General features: G+C 41.1%; 1 protein-coding gene across 2 annotated transcripts in view; it reads right to left on the bottom strand.

The window, feature by feature from the left end:
- The window catches only part of khdrbs3 (KH domain containing, RNA binding, signal transduction associated 3), a 122,241-nt gene extending 104,856 nt beyond the window's left edge, over positions 1–17,385 (bottom strand). Inside the window, exon 1 of one of the 2 annotated variants that reach the window (XR_003983666.1) lies at positions 16,849–17,385. Coding sequence is in view for 1 of the 2 variants with exons in the window: in XM_030413079.1 (XP_030268939.1) it covers positions 16,849–16,939 (91 nt within the window). In the remaining variant the exon portion in view is untranslated. The remainder of the gene's footprint in view (positions 1–16,848) is intronic. The other variant, XM_030413079.1, reaches the window with a different exon arrangement.
- Positions 17,386–17,846: the final 461 nt, after the last annotated feature.

Genomic DNA, 17,846 nt, shown 5'->3' with positions numbered 1-17,846 from the left:
AATGCGATGCTCCTCGTGCATGCAGCTGCTTCTTTTATGTTACAAGGTTACAGGCTCTCTGCTCATGCATGCCACCTGCTCTGGCATTCTCACCGTCGGCTTTGGACTTTCAGTAATACTGTTAGATTGCAACACTCCCTGTGCCCTCAGACGCTGGATTTGACTCAGGACATCCACGGCTTACTCGACCCCAGAAACACAGCTCTGATTCCCGGCCCTGAAACACAATCCACTCCTCTGGGTGTCTCCCTGGATCTTGTGTTCTTATCAGCTCCTCCAGGATGAGAAGTTGTCAATACAACAACCACAGAGAAAGAAAACCATTCCTTCCCCCTACTTCTCGTATCAACGCAGCCCATCTCCACACAGAACCAGCCTTGGTCAGACAGCAATTAAAACCCCGGCCCTCCAGTGGAAGGGTGGGCGCGCACGAACCACAGATCTATAAACTTGATTTCTATCCATTCACCTCTCGCAGCCTCCCATCGACACGCCAGCTCAGGAGGCGTCGGCTGTGTGGACTACATGCCTGCTGTAATTACAATCATATTTGCAAGAGCTGCATTACAAGTGACAGCAAAGGATTGAGTGGTGATACTTGTGATCCTGTCACTAATGAATGAGCTGCCAAATAAGAAGATGCAGCTGTAGTGTTTGGGGTTTTAGTACAATAAATATATCTGTTTCAGAGCTGCTGTCCACTCGCAAAAATACATGTTGTTTCTCCTATTAAGTCGGAAAATTTCGCAGTCATTTATCTAAGATACTTCAAGCAATGTTCTATTTTTTTTTTTTTTTTTTGACAACAAATCCCATCACATCATCAAAGAATTGATCCACTTAATAGGTATTGTCTGATACAGGGTTGCCGTTATTTTGAAATCACCTCAAAAGCATTTCAAAAGGCTAGAACTGGGTGACAAAATCAAATATCTTGATATTTCAACCAAATACCTCCATAAAGTTATTGTCTGAATACTGTAGGGGTGAATATTTGTACTTTAACAAATGATCACAGTGTGATTTTTGATCAATAATCATCACTCTCAAGTATTAGAACAAGTAGAACAGTCTGGTAAATTCAGAAAATGACATCACTTTAGTGTAGTGCAGCCTTTAAAACCAGGAAAAGACAGCACTAATGCCAGTCTATAGTTTAGTCTCATATCACATAAAAAACATATTTATAATGCCTGTAATCTGATATATAGTCTGTGCCACAGAGCTCCATTGTTGTCCAAGAACTGTTTTAAACACAGCAGTGAGCCCCACTACAGTGTATTTTAAATCAGCTCCATCTACACCACCCTGCTGCTGCGAATACCCTAAAGAGTTCCAAATGTCTTTAATCCACAGCTGAAAATAGTCCCAAAAATGTTTCCTTTTTAGTCACCTTATTTTAAAACGAACACCAGCTTTTTTAGTAAATTACAAAGCTCTTCAGAAAGATAAAGCTATGTATTTGTGAGCGCCACAGCTGAGGAAGTCAAAAGAGATTTATTCTTTTCTCCTTTAATAGGAAAGTTTGGAATAACACCACCTTTATCAATCAATCAATACATCCTCATACCTTAACAACTGAATAGATCTGTTGCCAGCGACTCAAAAAAACAACAAAGCAATGTTTGTTAAGGTTTAGGCACGAAAACGACTTGGTTAGGTTTAGGAAAACATTGTGGTTTGGGTTAAAATGTCAACGGTACTTCTGTAACTTCAGTTACAAACATAAGTATGAAAAACTGTCTAATGGTTCCTGTTTAAGCAAACCGTCCACCCCAACCTCCTCGTTTCACCTACTTTGCCATTCTTCATACTATTTCACCTGACTTCCTCAGTTACTGCCATAATAATTACTATGACCACTTGAGATTGCTGCCAAACAAGAAATGTAAATATGAGTCATAATAAGATGCTTGCACAGTATGACTGTAAAGCACCAGTTTCACTAATACAATATTTGCAAATGCCACGAAGTCTGGCATGATACGATATCAAATTAATTCAATACAGGGGCCTGAGATCAATGAGACAACACTATACTCCCATTTAACACAGCCAGAAGCTGCCTCCTGTTTCTTTTCTGCTTTTGGCCATAAAAGAAAATAACAATCAATAAATCATTTTAAGAATTGTAAGTGGTCTAAGTGTAGTAAACGGAAGCCCACTAACAATCAGAATGTGGCATAACTAAAAGAACATTTAACAAAAGTAAAATTGTCAAAAAAACTGTCATCGAGACAAAACAATTTTAGCTTTTTTGCTAGTCATCAATATTAGCTAAAGCCACTGGCCTTTTTCCACTACACAGGTAAGTCTAGCATCTATCTATGACTTTAGTCATAGTTTAAAAAATGTAATGTATGATTCATACTTTTTCCTACTCACCGTTGGTTTAAGTCGTTGTACCTACCAACAGCACATCATGGTTGAAGTTCAGCCTGCATGCAAGGTTTTTCAGACTAACATTCATTCAATTTAATTTAAATTCCACACTGCAGCTGGATTCCTGAGAGGAGGGTAAATATCATCATTGCCTTGTTCTTTCCTGCTTGCCTTTGTCTGCCTGGCACTAGCATGTTTGAATGTTTGGGAAGTAGGTGTGTTTGGACGCACAAGGTGACACAGATGAGATGGCCGCTGATCATTTAATCAATATATCGATCTGGATCATTCAATCATTACACCCCTATTGCACGGGTTGACCTACGTATATGGTCACTGTTCTGATGAGGACACACTGCATTCAACCTTTCTGCTGCGGTTGTTCAGTGGTTACATCACTTGTATTTGTCCAAAACATAAATCACTTTTAAATGAAGTTGAGTTTACAACAAATACAGTTTAACACTATTCCACCATTCAGGAAGTCATGGTTTTCCAAAATTTCCTAGAATTGAGTACCATTTAATGGATTCAAAAGAAGCAGCTTTCTCATTCAGTCTTATTGAATACTGACCTTGTCTTCTATGCAAAGACCTGCACTCACAGCTCACTTAATAAATTAAGGAATAATTATTTTTCTTCAAGTATTATTGACTTTTCTTCTCTTTTTTTTAAACAATATACAAATAACAGCATATACCTCTATGGCTCTGCCTGGATCAGTTCAGCTTGGAGAACATCTGTCCCTTTTAAATAAAGGTTTGTATAATTAAAACTCCAATCTGTTGCTTTTGTGAGAGCCATGCTTTCCTCACAGTCTGCTGCAAGACCCTTGTTTTGTCGAGGATACACCAAAAAACAGACTCCACTGAGGCTCCAAACCTTTTCTGCAGACTAATGATGGCCGCAGAGAGCAAAGAGAGAGGCAGAGCTTTAACAAGCAGGAAGACAGACAGAGATCCACTTCCAGGTCAAGCTTTAACAAGGCTCTTATTGGGCAAATCCTAGGTCAAACTTTAACAAGAAGAGCCGCCAAATGGCACGGCCAAGGAGCACATACGAGCCATCAGCTGGAGTGTCAAACAGACAGCAGCAACAGGATGATTTTATTAGTGTGGAAAGAGTGGATAACGGGCTTGTTATGAGGGTCGTATATCCTGCTTTGACCCCCTGTTTATGGTTTGCCTATAAGACTTAATGAATGTTTTACTGCCAATTGCAACAGTGGCAGTGACATGTTAACCAGCTGACAAAAAACAATACACATGCTACATCTGCTCGCCGCGCCATATTAACGGAAATGAGGCGATGAGATAATCCACTCTAAACACATACAAATTTGCACACTGCGCTTTGCATCGTACCGTATAGTATATTTCTAGAGGTCCCGTTGGCACGCTTTATATGATGAAAAAAAGGGCACAAGAAACAGAGGGAGATGTCCCGAAAAACTCTGAACACAATTAGGCTTTAATATCAGGCTCTTAAAATAGAGACGGGGGACACAGCGAAGCAAGCAGCCCAGCAGGACACGAAGAAAGGTCTCCTGGCACTGGTGGTAAATGAGCATCCGTCTCTCCTCCTCTCTCAGTACAACACAGGAGAACTTTTACTGCTCCAAAAACCCAGAAAGTACACTTTACTTTCATTTTACTGACATCCCACCACCCTCGCTCATTAAACATTCATGCCTCCTCTTATTTTTCTGTTTGCAAAAAGGTGAGCAGGACATTTAATACTTTGGGTCTGGCTGAAATTGAATTGCATGATTCTTGCCGGCTGCAACTAGTGGCGGAATTTAATTACAATTGTAAGATACTTGTATTTTACTTGAGTATCTCTATCGTAGCTTTCAATTCTATTTCACCACAGCTCAGAGGCATGTTTTGTACTTTTTACTCAGACTTACCGACAACTTTAGTTAGGCCGCTATACACTTTGCATATTGAGATTAACCAAAATATAAATCACACTACACCGCAGTATTGCTACTTTTGCTGAGGTAAAAGATAGCAGTACTTCTTCCACCCATGGCTAAATCATACATATATACTCTGTACATTCCTTGTCTTGGGATCTCCCCTAAGATCAAAAAGCAAACAGGAATTTCTATTATTCATTCTGGTTTCATGGTGCCGCCCGCTAGCATTACTAAGACATAATGCTGTACTGCTATCTGTCTACGTCGATGATAACATATTTTGATACAGCCAATCAAAGAGGTGCCCTTGGAGCTCAGTTGGTAGAACATGTGCCCCATGTTCAGATGCTGTGTCCTTGCCGGATCACCCCAGAATTCAAATCTGTAACAGCAAGACAGCAGCCTGCTACACAACACAAGAACCACAGACTCTGAACAACAACCCACATTAGTTGTTTCCTTCTTAGCTCCAACTGACAAACAGGAACACGCGCCTTGTCCGACACCTTCGCTTGATGTGGTGGCTGTGCTGTTGTCCTTGCTCTTCAACAACACCAAAAATACAACAGTGTCTGCCCATGACATGTGGAATACTTTGTCTCTTTTTTCCTAGGGTAACAGCAGGACTCTGGCAGCCTGTCAGCTGCTGTCAATCAAACACAAAAAGGGACACGCCCATCCAGTCGGCTGAGAGCAAAAGCAGCGTTTCTGACATATTTCATTTAATAATAAGAACTATTAAGGATACATTTAAAACATTGGCATGTTGACATTATTTTTGACAACAAAAGAGATGACTAAATGCAATTTCTGTCGGATGTTAAAGTATCAAAAAAGGATCTCTGCCAGTAATGGTTACTTATGGAAGAATGATTATGTTTAGTAATGTTTCTTTACTGTCATCACAGTGACATTTATCATTCATTTATCATCACTGAAGAATGTATTCTGGTTGTTATTTTTAGGTTTCCTTAAGAACTATTATATATATATATATATATATATATATATACATACACATATATATATATATATATATATATATATATATATATATATATACATATATATAATAATACAAAACAACTTACTTGACAATGGTACAAGTGTAAAATAATAGATCATAACTGGGGTTATAAACCAGAGTTCATACGGAGGCGGTGCGAATAACAGAGGTGCACTGAGGACAGAAAACAGAGCTTCTTTCCTTTTACCCTTGTTGGGCTGTAACATCTGCTGCTCAGCACAGTCTACTACGCTGAATCTAAAAGTATCTGAGACTGGATTGGAGGCAATTTTTTCACACAAATAGAAATTCTGTTGGAATTAAATACATTTAACCTGCAACAAAATTGCTACGATACAATATCTGTGAGCCCTTGAACTGTGCCCACTGACTAGATGCTGCTCGAAAATCATTTTTTGGCTGAATAATATCTAATGCAAAGGATTGGACTCAGAGAGGTAATAAGGAAGACTCCATACATGGTGGGCACATTAATTCTCCCAGTGTCAGGGATGGAGAACCTGCTAAACTGTACAAATTCCCATAACAGCATTAAAAAAACACAAGGTTATCATCTTCAACCTTGGCTATTTTTTTCAAGTCACAGTGATGTTCGAGGGGAGCTCTGAATCATAATATTGTACCTTACACAGTATTTACCGAGAGTGTAGGTGACTTACACCATCTGTTTATAAAGCAACAGGCTCAGGCAGACACTCTGCCAGCAAAAAGGCACAAGGTCCCTGGGCTTATCTTGGTAGAGGTGTGCTGCTGCTCCTCTGCACCAGCGAGGTGGAACGATAAACATAATTAAATTGAGTTGGATTACACAAAATGGATCGGATCAGTTGAAAAGGCGGAGAAGCTAATCCAGTGCAATCCACTCTATTGAGGTGCCAACCGCACAAAATGACATAAAAAGGAGGAGGGGAAGGGATGCGGTGGCTGGCGCGGGGAGATCAAGGCAGGGGCGCACAGGAGGGACCGCTTCAAGTAAAAACAAGCTGCAAAGTCAAATATATTTGAAATGTTTGGTTTAAAATAAAGACAATAAAGAGCTGGTCTTAAAATACCCTCACTGGTAGCTGAATCTGAAACTAAAATTAAACTCTCTCATCATAAAAGGATGTTCCTGTACATGTGCTGAGCGTCGAATGTGTTTGGAAAGCTTCCAAAGTGTCAAAAATGAATAGGCAATGAATTCACACCGCTTCCCTCCTTTGAGGAAGAAGTGGGAAATCACACATGTCTTTCATCACAGCGGCAGTGATTGAGTCATGGATGAGACACACCACTCCTTTGGGTTTTTCACCTGTAAGTACAGTAAGTACACTGAAAATGTGTTTTACTTACAAAAGCAGAGATTGAGGCATATGGAGTGAAAGCAGGGGTCAAGAGTAGCCTGGGAGTTTCTATATTTTCTTTCAAGGCTGAACTTTTTTATTTATCACTAACACATCTATGACAGGACTCCCATAACCTCTTTTTTTTCTCTTCCATTTGGACCCCCATTCCATTTCGCTCCTCCATTTTTTGTCCACCCCCCTCAGATTGCATTTTCCCTTTTGTAACAGACTTTGGTACAATCCCCTTACAAATAACCTTTCCCCGGGGAAAGAGACTCTTACTTTCTCTACAGCCCTGCCAGCCCACTCCTACCCTCTCTTTCTTTTCCATCCCCATCTCCCTTTGTCTCTCCGCCTCAGGCACAGTAAACAGATTGATACAGTCTCGGGGTTTCTCCTGCTTTTCAAACTAATCCAATGTAATCCTGGTCTGTCTGCATCCTGGCCGGCAGCTCTGTGGAGCACATTATCACCCAATAAAATGATTATTGATGAATCTGTAAGTGGCGCAGAGGAGATGACCAGGGCTCCTCTCAATATCCACCCTTGCAGGTAGATGTCTAAACCGCCCGTTGAAATGGAAAGAATTGGTTTTTTTTACCAAATTAAATGTGGCTAAAGCACCAGACATTTTTATGCAAATTCTTTTTCTAACCCTCAGCCTGACCTGTACTGTACATTAACACAAATTACTTTTGACTTTACAAGGACTTTAGCCTTTTGACTCGTAAATACTTCATACCTCTTTTTAAAAAGTGTGCCACAAATCTATTTATTTCCCTTAATTTCCTGAATCAACTAACAATTAGGCTATTTACTCCAGAAATAACACATTGCAGTATATCATATGCTCACTAGTTAGTTTAATCAATGAGGCTGAAAGCTAACTTTTACATCTCTTGTACAGCAGTCCTATTCATTCCATACCGCAAGCTATTTTGGCCATTGTACGACTATGATCTGTTTAAAAATACGTGAATGCTGACTTGAATTTTTAATGTTAATCCTAAACAAGACAAATTAGCTCCCAAACTACATTGCCTTGCACTTCAATCTGCAAAGAACACAGCAGGGGGACCCCAAGGTAGCATAACATTACCTAGAGCCCATCATTTCAGACATCAGTTTGTCCAAAATGACACCAGTGCACTGAAACAGTAAACTTTACTGGAAATATCATTAGAAATTTGCCCAAGAATCTTTATTCTGCAATATGATCTCTAAAACAAAAAAAGTTTTCATTTCAGCACACACTGGATAATATTAGAGCCGTCCAAAACAATATTTTTCAAACGATCTAGTGATTATTTTTTCGATTAGTCGACTAATCTAACGATTAATTTAACGTTACATGACCAAACAAAAGTAACGTAGTAACTGTAACTGTTGTTTGTAACTTATATGAGGAAAAAAGATACCGCAGTTGTAGGCGGAGCAGCGTCTGTCCTCCCAACTCTCAACTCATCACATTTCTGCATGAAAAACAGTGTCTGTCACCGGCAAAAACCTTTAACTCACTCAAGTGGTTGTGTTGATAGAAATCACCATGATGGTCAGCCCTCCCGACCGAGGCTTCAGTGAACTTTCCCCCAGAAAACAGCCTCTGTCCCCGCAAGTGACAAAGTCAGCGACCTGTTTACTGATCGCGATTATGTAATAATGTAATTCAGCGCGAAAAACGTAACTCTTTTACCTTCCAGGATGTTTAGGGGGCCGGGTTCTCAATAACTACACATTATAAACGGTCCGCGGGTTTAGATCGACAGGGGACACACCTGGGAAACACCCCGACGTCATCATCATGACGTGTACCATCACGTCTCTTTAGGAGCGGCAGCGCAGCTTTCTGTGTGAATTACATGGCGGTTCGTCTTTATTCCAGCGGTGCTTCGCTCTGTGTGAATGAACAACGGCGGAGAATTGACGAACCGCTGCTGCGGCATTAATGCAGCATCTCTGTGTGAGAGGGGCTATTCTCAGCCTCCGCAGGTACTACCACTTCCTGTCTGGGACGACGCGTCGATGCAAATTATTCATGTCGACGAATTTCTGTCGTCGATTACGTCGACTACGCTGACGCATCGTCCCAGCCCTAGATAACATATACACTGATATAAATGAAGTAGGCCAATGTTGGCCAATTTTCTAGAGAGCTCCGACATTAATGTCAACACTTTTCATGATTTGTGTAAATGTAATAAACTATTAGTCTTTTGCTAAAATGGTACTACATTTGGTACATTATGACATAAAAAAAAATTGCATAAAAAAAAGTCAAACCTTACCCAGCCATACCAAAGACCCACCAAGCCACACTTCTGAATGAGACATGTAATATCAGCTTCCAGCAGACTCTGGCCTAAACAAGTGCAGTTTACATTATTTAAGCTGCCTTGGCCAGCCGCTTTAATTGAGAGTCTCCGCTCAGATAGTTGTCCAAGCAGACAGCTCAAGGCAAGCCCTCGGCAACGTATGCATGCAGGTGGAGGAGGAAAATGCACATCTTTGTGGCATTTGAAATATGAATGCAGCATTTATACCAGGACAGCATGTTCAACATTAAAATTTGACAGTCTCAACATTAAATCAACAAGCTGAGCCCGAGGCGAGCTTTGTACCAGGTGGAGACTGTACCCCTCGCAATATGGAGGATGGGATTGCATGGACGATGATGGAATCGCTGTTGAGATGCGAGCAAAAGACCAGCAAACCAACAGCTGGAGAGGAGAGAATGCAACTAATGAGATCTGTTTTGTGGCATGACTCGTCAACGGGGGTTTAAATAGAAAACAGGCCCAGAGAAAGTCATACAGGGACAGTCACGTGTTATTGAATATTGTTCGACTCACAGTGCAGTCACTGAAAAGCATTATGATATCTGAGTTATGGCACCAATTTTTAAGCACTTTTTTTTTCAATACCTCTCTTTGCTTTTGTGTGCTAAACCTCTAAGTCTATCTGTGTTTGATAGGGATGTCCCGATCCGATCTGTAGGATCGGGATCGGGGCCGATCTGGGCATTTTTCCGCTGATCGGAATCAACAATTTTGAACGTGGACCCAAGCCCGATTTTTTTTTCTTTTCTTTTTTTTAAGGTCAGAGCACAATTTGTGGCAGAACGCAGACGCGTGCGCATAGCGTTACTCTGGCAAACTTGTTCAAAAGTGAAAGCAGTCCAACGGCGACATGTAACATCTGCAATACGGCCGTTTCGCAGAGCTGCATTTAATACTACTCAGTTGATAAGGCATATACAAAACAAAAACTCAAAGAATACAACGTGTTCACTCGAGCGTACAGGCAAGGACACTGAAGCAGCAAACAGTCGTGGATACTTTCAAAAGTTAAGAGATATATCCACGAACTTGTCCACAGATATTACAGAGAGGGTCATAAAATGAATCGCTCTGGATAACCAGCTCATCTCCGTGGTAGAGGATCAGGGTTTTCTTCGTCACCTGGAGTTTTTGAATCCCCGGTATGCCCTACCATCTCTGCATTACATTTACTCCCCTTTCGAGTTACAACGTGCCGGTATATGCGCACTAGTTTCATGGGCTCATACAGCAGAGCATGTAAAACAGGCAATCGAGAAGATACTGAACGCGCTTGAAATAGATAAGCAACGTGTCCACGTCATTTTATGTGACAAAGTAAAGAATATGAAAAGCAAAGGATGATATGGAGGTACCAAGCGTGAGCTGCGTCTCACACACACTTCAGCTGGCTTTACATGAGGGTCTGCTGTCACAGTGCAGCGTCACAGACTCACCTGCTAACACAAGGAAGGTGGAGGCCAATGTTGTAATAGCATAATGCAGAATAAGAAAGAGCCATATGAAAGTATATACTTTGTTTCAACAAAATAAAAAAACCTATTAAGGAACAGCTTGGATGCAGGTACTTTTTTGCTTAATGCAGCTGTATTATCTAGGAAAATAGAGTATCGGATCGGGACTCGGTATCGGCAGATACTAAATATTAAAGGACTCGGATCGGGATTGGGGTAAAAAAAACCTGATCGGGACATCCCTAGTGTTTGATGTTGCAGCCTTACAACAATATACCTGTACAAACTGTGTAAAATTAGCAGTGTCCTTATTTTGTTGTAAGTTCAGGAGAAAATGATCACAAGTCAGAAATGAAGAGTTGTTTCCTGCTGTTTGATTCCAACTTTTCCTGGCAGTTTTCAACACTTGATGCTACTCACACATTTTAAATTCGAAAAGTTTCGAGGTTTTCCTAATTAAGCTATTTAAAACTTTTTGGGTTCCTTGAGGGCCGAACTCAACAACAAGACAAATATCATACACATTTGACAGATTATGGCTTAATAAAGCTGACTAAGCTTCAGCCCCTTTTTTTTCTTTCTGGCTACGTTCCAGTTGTTAGACAGGGTCAATTATGCTCATCCAGGTGGAGCTAGAAATAACTGCACATGGCTGTGTTCCAGCACTGATATATTTGATGACTTCTCATTGATAACTACAGTGTCTGTTTGTTTACATGCAGAGGAACACAGAGCACTCATATTAATATTTCAGGTTTGACATTTAACTGCATTAAAGCCTATCAAGTGCTGTATCTGAGTCAGGAAAGTACTAAATCACAGCATTACTGGCTCATTATAGCTCCCATAACGAGTGAGAACATGCATCCAGCATACGCAGTGAAATCAATGCAACTACGTGACTCGTTGTGTCGTGTAAATGAGATGCTGTTAGGTTATATAGCTGGGGTCTGCCTGTCTTTGTCCTGGCCTACATCGATTCCAGCGAGAGCTGTAACAAAGCCGAGACAGAGCTCTGCAAACACCTCCACTGTCAGCAGCCTTCCACGGCTCGTCTGAATGCAAAGCGGGTAGCTGGAGCTCCCCCGTCTGCCCTCTTCCAGTTCACTTGCAAGTTCACTACATCCCCGGGTCAAATCACCAGTCAGCTCTCGGCCTCGGGCAGGTCCGGGGCTGCAGCTGAGCCTCCACCTCACTGTGTGGCTCAGCTTGTCGGCCAGCCGCAGATCTACAGATCATTATCGCTATCAAGCGCTGTTTCCCCAACAAAACGATATCGCTGCCTTTGATCCTTTGCCAAAGCTTATTTTTGTTCACTTCTGGGCATTCTAACCCAGGAACTGCTCTCACTCGGGGCACAACTCAAGCACGACTAAAAATATCCCTCTGTTCTGTTGATGAGGTGGAAATGTATGAATTAACGGCGGGGCATCATAGGATAAGGATACTTTCCCACACCTGCTCAGTCTGTGCTGACGATGTAGGTCTTTGGGGTTGGTGTTTTTTCTTGTTATTGTTTTTCTTTGTGGGGAAGCTCTCCGAGGCTGTTAATGTAATGCAAACATTGTGCCGGGCTCCTGCTGTGGAATATCCAATTAAAAAGCAATAGATATGGAGTTTATGTGCAGCGCTGAGGTTAGGACGTCCAAACTGGGCCAGAGGTCCTGAAACATTCAGAGTGGCCTGCACGCTGCTCCACATCCACACACTGAACAAACAGAATACATCTGCTGCAGCCACTAACTTGTTATTGTTTACACAGCCTTTCTACGAAAATCACACAAAGATAATATTTATATACTGCTGAGCCGTGTGAATTACGCTGTAATGATAAGTCTTAACAGCTTTGATAATCACAATATTCATAATGATAATAATTATGTTCTTTATGTCATTTACAATACTTGAATGTTTTCTTTTGTTTAACTATTAAATAATATATCATTTTATATATTGGACGTATAATTGTCTGTGTGACAGCGCTCTTTAGAATTGCCATATTTTTCATACAGTTTTAAATGTGCTCCTGTTAAACATGTTAATTACTTTTGAGACTGAGGCGGATTATTTATAACCCTGGGCCAAATGGAAGGTTAAGCATTAGATCTGATAACGAGCCAACCTGGGATCAAACTATTGTCCATTTAAATACATTTGTGTGCAGGCATTACTCTAAGAAAAAATAATATTGTTAATGATTCTGACAATCACCTCATCAATTAAATATCTTATTAAGTATACTCCTCTTAATTTTATATACATTTGAATTGAATATTACAGAATTTGGGTCTCTTTAGCGGATAAAACAAGGTTTTACAACAAATAGAGACAGGCCATCTTCTGATATTTCAACCAAATCCCCAGAATATGTGTTATGAGTACACATTTCTGCAAACCACAGGTAATTTCAAAGAATCCTGACATTTCTCTGCGATGCATCTTGACTAGCTTTTCGATTTGGTACTCAATTTAAAGTTGTGACAACAGTGTTCTTACAATCTGGCCAAGTTTAGGCACAAAAAACATGTTTTGGCTTAAAAATACCACCTGAAGTCACCACGAACACAGCTGGAAATGTCACAGTGTCTTAAAACCATCCAGTGGTTTCACACTTAAAAAAGTTTAAACGCAGCCTCGAGAAAATAAACAACTATTGGGAACAAAACTATTTGGTAAGTAGCTGATGACATGTACAAAAGTGAACCCATCAGTGGCTTCAGAAACATTAACTGCCAACATTTGTTTTCCTGATGAGAGGAAACTAGATTTTCACATGAGTGAGTTTCCTGAAGATTTAAACTACAGCTCATAACCATCAATCATGACCAGATAAGCTAGTAAGTAGACTAGGGCTGTCACTTTTAATCCAAAAAATTAAAAAGAAGTTTAAATGAATGTAATTAATGAAATCAACTTGAACAGTACTAATTAGTTAATTAGTTCACTAGTGGTGACTGCTGCACTGAGTGACAAGCTAACATTATGGTAATGCAGTTGTGATTTACAAAGCCTTACATTTATCTACACCTTTCAGATGCTTTTGTGCCTTGACTTGTTAGGAAGGCTTGCAAGTTTTCTTTATTTTGCATTAGCGAAGACAACAGCAAATCATAGTTTACTGAGGGCAAGGGGTCAGATTGAATATTTAATTTTCTCCCATGTTAGACCAGTAATTAGAATTTCAAATAATTAAGTGACTAAAGTTAATTTGTTTTTCTGTCAAACTGTTTCCAAGGTCAAGGATGCACCTTCACATACCAAATGATAACTGATAAACAAACACTGGAAGTAAGTGCTGCTTGCACCCCTTGTGCCTCCATATATTGTAGAGCAGCACAGATTTAATGTAAATTACAGATGAACTTCATGTCACCTGAGGTGTTTTCTACATCTACAAGCCTGTCATTAGTTTGCTGCTGAGGATTTTTCACTCCATGTAGGCTGCTGGTCCTGCTTGCCTCTTGTTTTGGCTTAAGATATTTTTCCAGCTCCAAGTGTCTGCAGCTGACTGTATGAGGCTTGTCACAGGGGCAGAGATATGGTCCTTTTGGGAAAGGAGCACTGTGAATGCCCACACTTATCAAAGCAGCCCGCCCCATCCCCGAGCTCCCAACACAATGCTCCCCTAATTTCTCCTGAATGGAAGTCTCCCCAGACCTGGAGTAATCTCATATTCGCCACTTGCACGCAGTAACTCTAGTTACTCTAGCTCTGTTCCCTGCTTCCTCCCCTGCCAATTGCATAATCAAGTCCAGAACTCATCAGCAAGATGGCAGAAGAAGTGCTCTATTAAGCTGCATCGTGTTCCATCTGTTGTGTAAGAGAGAGATAACAGTATTTACAGTTCTGGAGTTTGTGGCAGACTGTTTCGGCCAAATTTTGTGCAGCGCAGAGTTCTGCTTACTTCATAAAATGTCACGGATTAATTCTGCCACTTGCGATGGTGTCCAACTGCAGTCTTTGCCCTCAACAGAAATATCACAAACTAACTTTATTGGAAGAACACTTTATATGAAGAACTCGTCTTAGGTAAAACCATTTGAATGTTTGAAAAAACACAGGGGAAACATTCAATCTGTAATTCTTTTATGGCTTAATCTGCCTCGTCTTTAAAGCATTCTATCATTTTTATTTGATTTTGGGAATGGGCCAATACTGCTACAGCTCTAGACCTGCAGTACAGATGTAAGCCTTTAAGAGAGACTCTGTCAAGGAAGTGGTTGCTAAGTGTCTTTCAACTGGCATCAACTATTCAGCGCTCCAGTCTTGGTGAGGAGGATGTGTTCTTTAAAAACGAATAACCCAGATTTGAGTAAGGGGAGCAGCTGATAAAAAAAAGTGCTGAGTACAACGCAGCCTTATCTTCCTCACAGACTGGAAGGAATTTACCTTTACATGAATCAGCTTCCTGAAAGATGCATTAAGTCTTTTCTTTCAAACAAGACTCAAGTCGCCGTCGATACTGTCGAGCCGCTGAGTCCATTACTCCGACATACACTGAATGAAAGGAAGGCAGCGGTTCCACAGGTATAGAGGTATTTCATTTTACACATCCCCGTATTAAGAGGCAATAATAAATGTGTGGGGCTAAAATTGGAATCGCTGGGTCTTCCATTTCTGTACACTAAGGTGAAGCGTGCACCACATTTTCTTAAACCGGCACATTACAATTAATGTATTATTAGCGAGCTATCTCAGGACAAAGCAGGAGCGGCAAACTCTTTCATGTCAGGAACAATTCCGAAACGTAATTCATTTCACCACAAGACCTAAATTAAAATGAATAAATCTGATTTTATCAGAGAGGAAGAATTTTTTTTTTTTTTCATTTTTGATCATTTGAGAAAGAAACTTAGGGGGAAAACGATTCAGTTAATTTGAGGCAGTCGTGAGTCAACTATTAAAAATTAATCAAGCAACTATTTTCTATTAACTGATTAATCCAATAATTTCTCCTTCTTGCGTTATTGTGAACTAAATATCTTTGGATTGTTGGTCGGACTAAACAAGATATTTGAAGACATCGCATTTGGCATGAGGAAGGAGTGAAAGAATCCAGAAAGATTTCCCAGTTGATTAATTGAGAAAATAAACAGCATTTTAATTGCATTATTTGCAGCCTTGTAGTCATACTGTAGTTTTAGAAAAGTGACAGTATACCTAGGAAAGTAAATTCTGTTATTTTGTCACTTTGGTAAACTCCAGCAAGTAAACAACATTAAAATTAAATCATGCTTCACTTTGCCCAGGCCCCTCTGGAACCCTTTTGATGACCCATTGAGGTCCCAAGTTTGGGAAGCAGGAACTAGATGGGACTTGTCTGTCTGGATAAAAAACAGCTTGGTGCAGGAGCTGCATCTGGGGCTTCAATAGAATTAATCACAGTGCAGCAGGATGACTGTTTACACACTAGTGCTTCTCGTCTGTCACCTTTTAAAGGCAACAACATTGCACTAGACCCGAGACAAAGCCCACGAGTGGTACTTGAAGTATGCCACTTGGATGCTGTAACAGTGCACTTCCCACATGAGGAGCTCCACGAGGCTGCGTCTGAGGAAGTGTTTGCACAAAAATTCAAGCTTCCAGCTTCAAAGCAGAGGGCTGTGCAACGGATTAATTAAAGCGTCTGCGAGCGGTGCCGCCACTGCTGCTGATGCCGCTCCAGCCGTTCAAAATTCCATTTCAGTCACGTCCACTTCTTCAAAGGGGGGAAACACATGTACATTTGAATAAGAGTGTGATTATTCCACTACTTGCAACACGGCTTACACATGTCTGCATGGGATTGAGATGACTGCAGACTGCAAATTGGGATATCAAGTGGTCTCAGTGCTTCACTGCTGCTTCCCTCCAACGGGCTGCTGGCTGTGATGTTATGTTACCCCAACTGATAGAGGTGCATTTTCGGTGCGTACATTCACTTTGACATCAGTTCCCTTGTTTGTTTTTTAAACGTTTCCCCAGCTTGACAGGAAAACCAGCATCAGTGGCTCATTTAGGGTGTGAATGTCATCACGTGTGGTCTTGTGGATCAGTGTTCGCTGAATTCGAATAAGTTTGTTGACCTGGGTGCTGAATTGACTCGAACCTGCCCCTGCTTTCTGTGCTCCTCACCACAGAAGGCTGGCTGTGGCACCTTTTTGCTGCATTACAACTTGGCAAAAAAAAACAAAAAAAACGCCTCGACGCTTAAAACGAACCTCCGCTTATTTTAGTGTGACCGAAAACAGGAAATTGTAAGTAGTCTCGCAAAAAACCCTCTTATTTATAACCTGAAGTAGGCGGGCTGGTGGAGTCATGTAGCCCGCAGCCCAGCAGCGATATGTTAGACCTGAGCGCTGTGCTGCACACTCACACACGCAGCTTCAAGTGTTTACTTCGGGATTCAAGTACGGACTCTTACCTTGATCCAGTAGCCGGAGGGAGTGCTGAAAAGACGGGTCCAGCGTGTCCTTCTCTGCCATAAGCTCCGGCAAGTACTTTTCGTTCTCCATCTCTCTCTCTCTCTCTGTGTCTCTCTCTTCCTGGCCTCTGGGCTCCGAGTGAGCGACTCAAATGTAATTCAAGTTAATACAAAAAAAAACAAAACACAAAACTTGCTCAACGTCCGAGCTCCAAGTTAGCTCCAAATGTGAGGCAAGACGGGGGGGGGGGAAGAAAACGCGGGCGATAATGTTCGCTACAGGAGCATTTCTCTGAAGTCCTCACACACAAACACACACACAAACACAAACATACACGCGCGCGATAAGCTGTAAAATATGGCCGGGAGGTTTTTTTTGTTTTGTTTTTTTTTATCCCATCCGAGTGTCGTTGAGCCAGCAGAGCCCCGATACGCATCACAGCCGGACTGCAGCTTCCCTCTCCTCTTTCTGGGCGGACAGGCTCTCTGAGGCGCACTCTGTTGTATCCAGTGCTCAACTGAGGCGGCGGCAGCGATTGGTCACCGCGAAGGAGGAGGGGGCGGAGCAACGCGCTGGAGCTGTCCGCGGTGCTGAGTCCCGCCACTACCATGTCATTATCATAAAGTCAGCGCGAGCGCAGGAGCGCGAGGCACAGGGGCTGCAACTGACACCTGCCATTTTTGTTAATATCCAATCACAGATCAAATCAATTAGTTTCAAAATGCGAAAATGCAACTTGTAACTTAAGTAATCAAATAGAGTAAATAAGGAAAAAGTACACTAATTGCCTCCAAAATGTAGCCTAGTCTAGTTGTATAAAGTGTATAGTCACAAGAAAGGAAATACTCAAGAGAAGAAAAAAAACCTCCAAATTACACTGAAGTTCAGTACTTGAGTAGATGTACTTTCATCTTAGTGTTTCACTTGATTGCTTATTCTGTGACATATCTGAATTTTTGTTTTGTGTTTTAGGAATATTTTTGCTTGACTTCCATTG

This window comes from Sparus aurata, chromosome 3 (genome assembly GCF_900880675.1).
Source record: "Sparus aurata chromosome 3, fSpaAur1.1, whole genome shotgun sequence".
In the NCBI taxonomy this organism is placed as follows: domain Eukaryota; kingdom Metazoa; phylum Chordata; class Actinopteri; order Spariformes; family Sparidae; genus Sparus; species Sparus aurata.
Note: the sequence above shows the minus strand (reverse complement) of the source record. Positions and strands in the feature narration are given on the sequence as shown.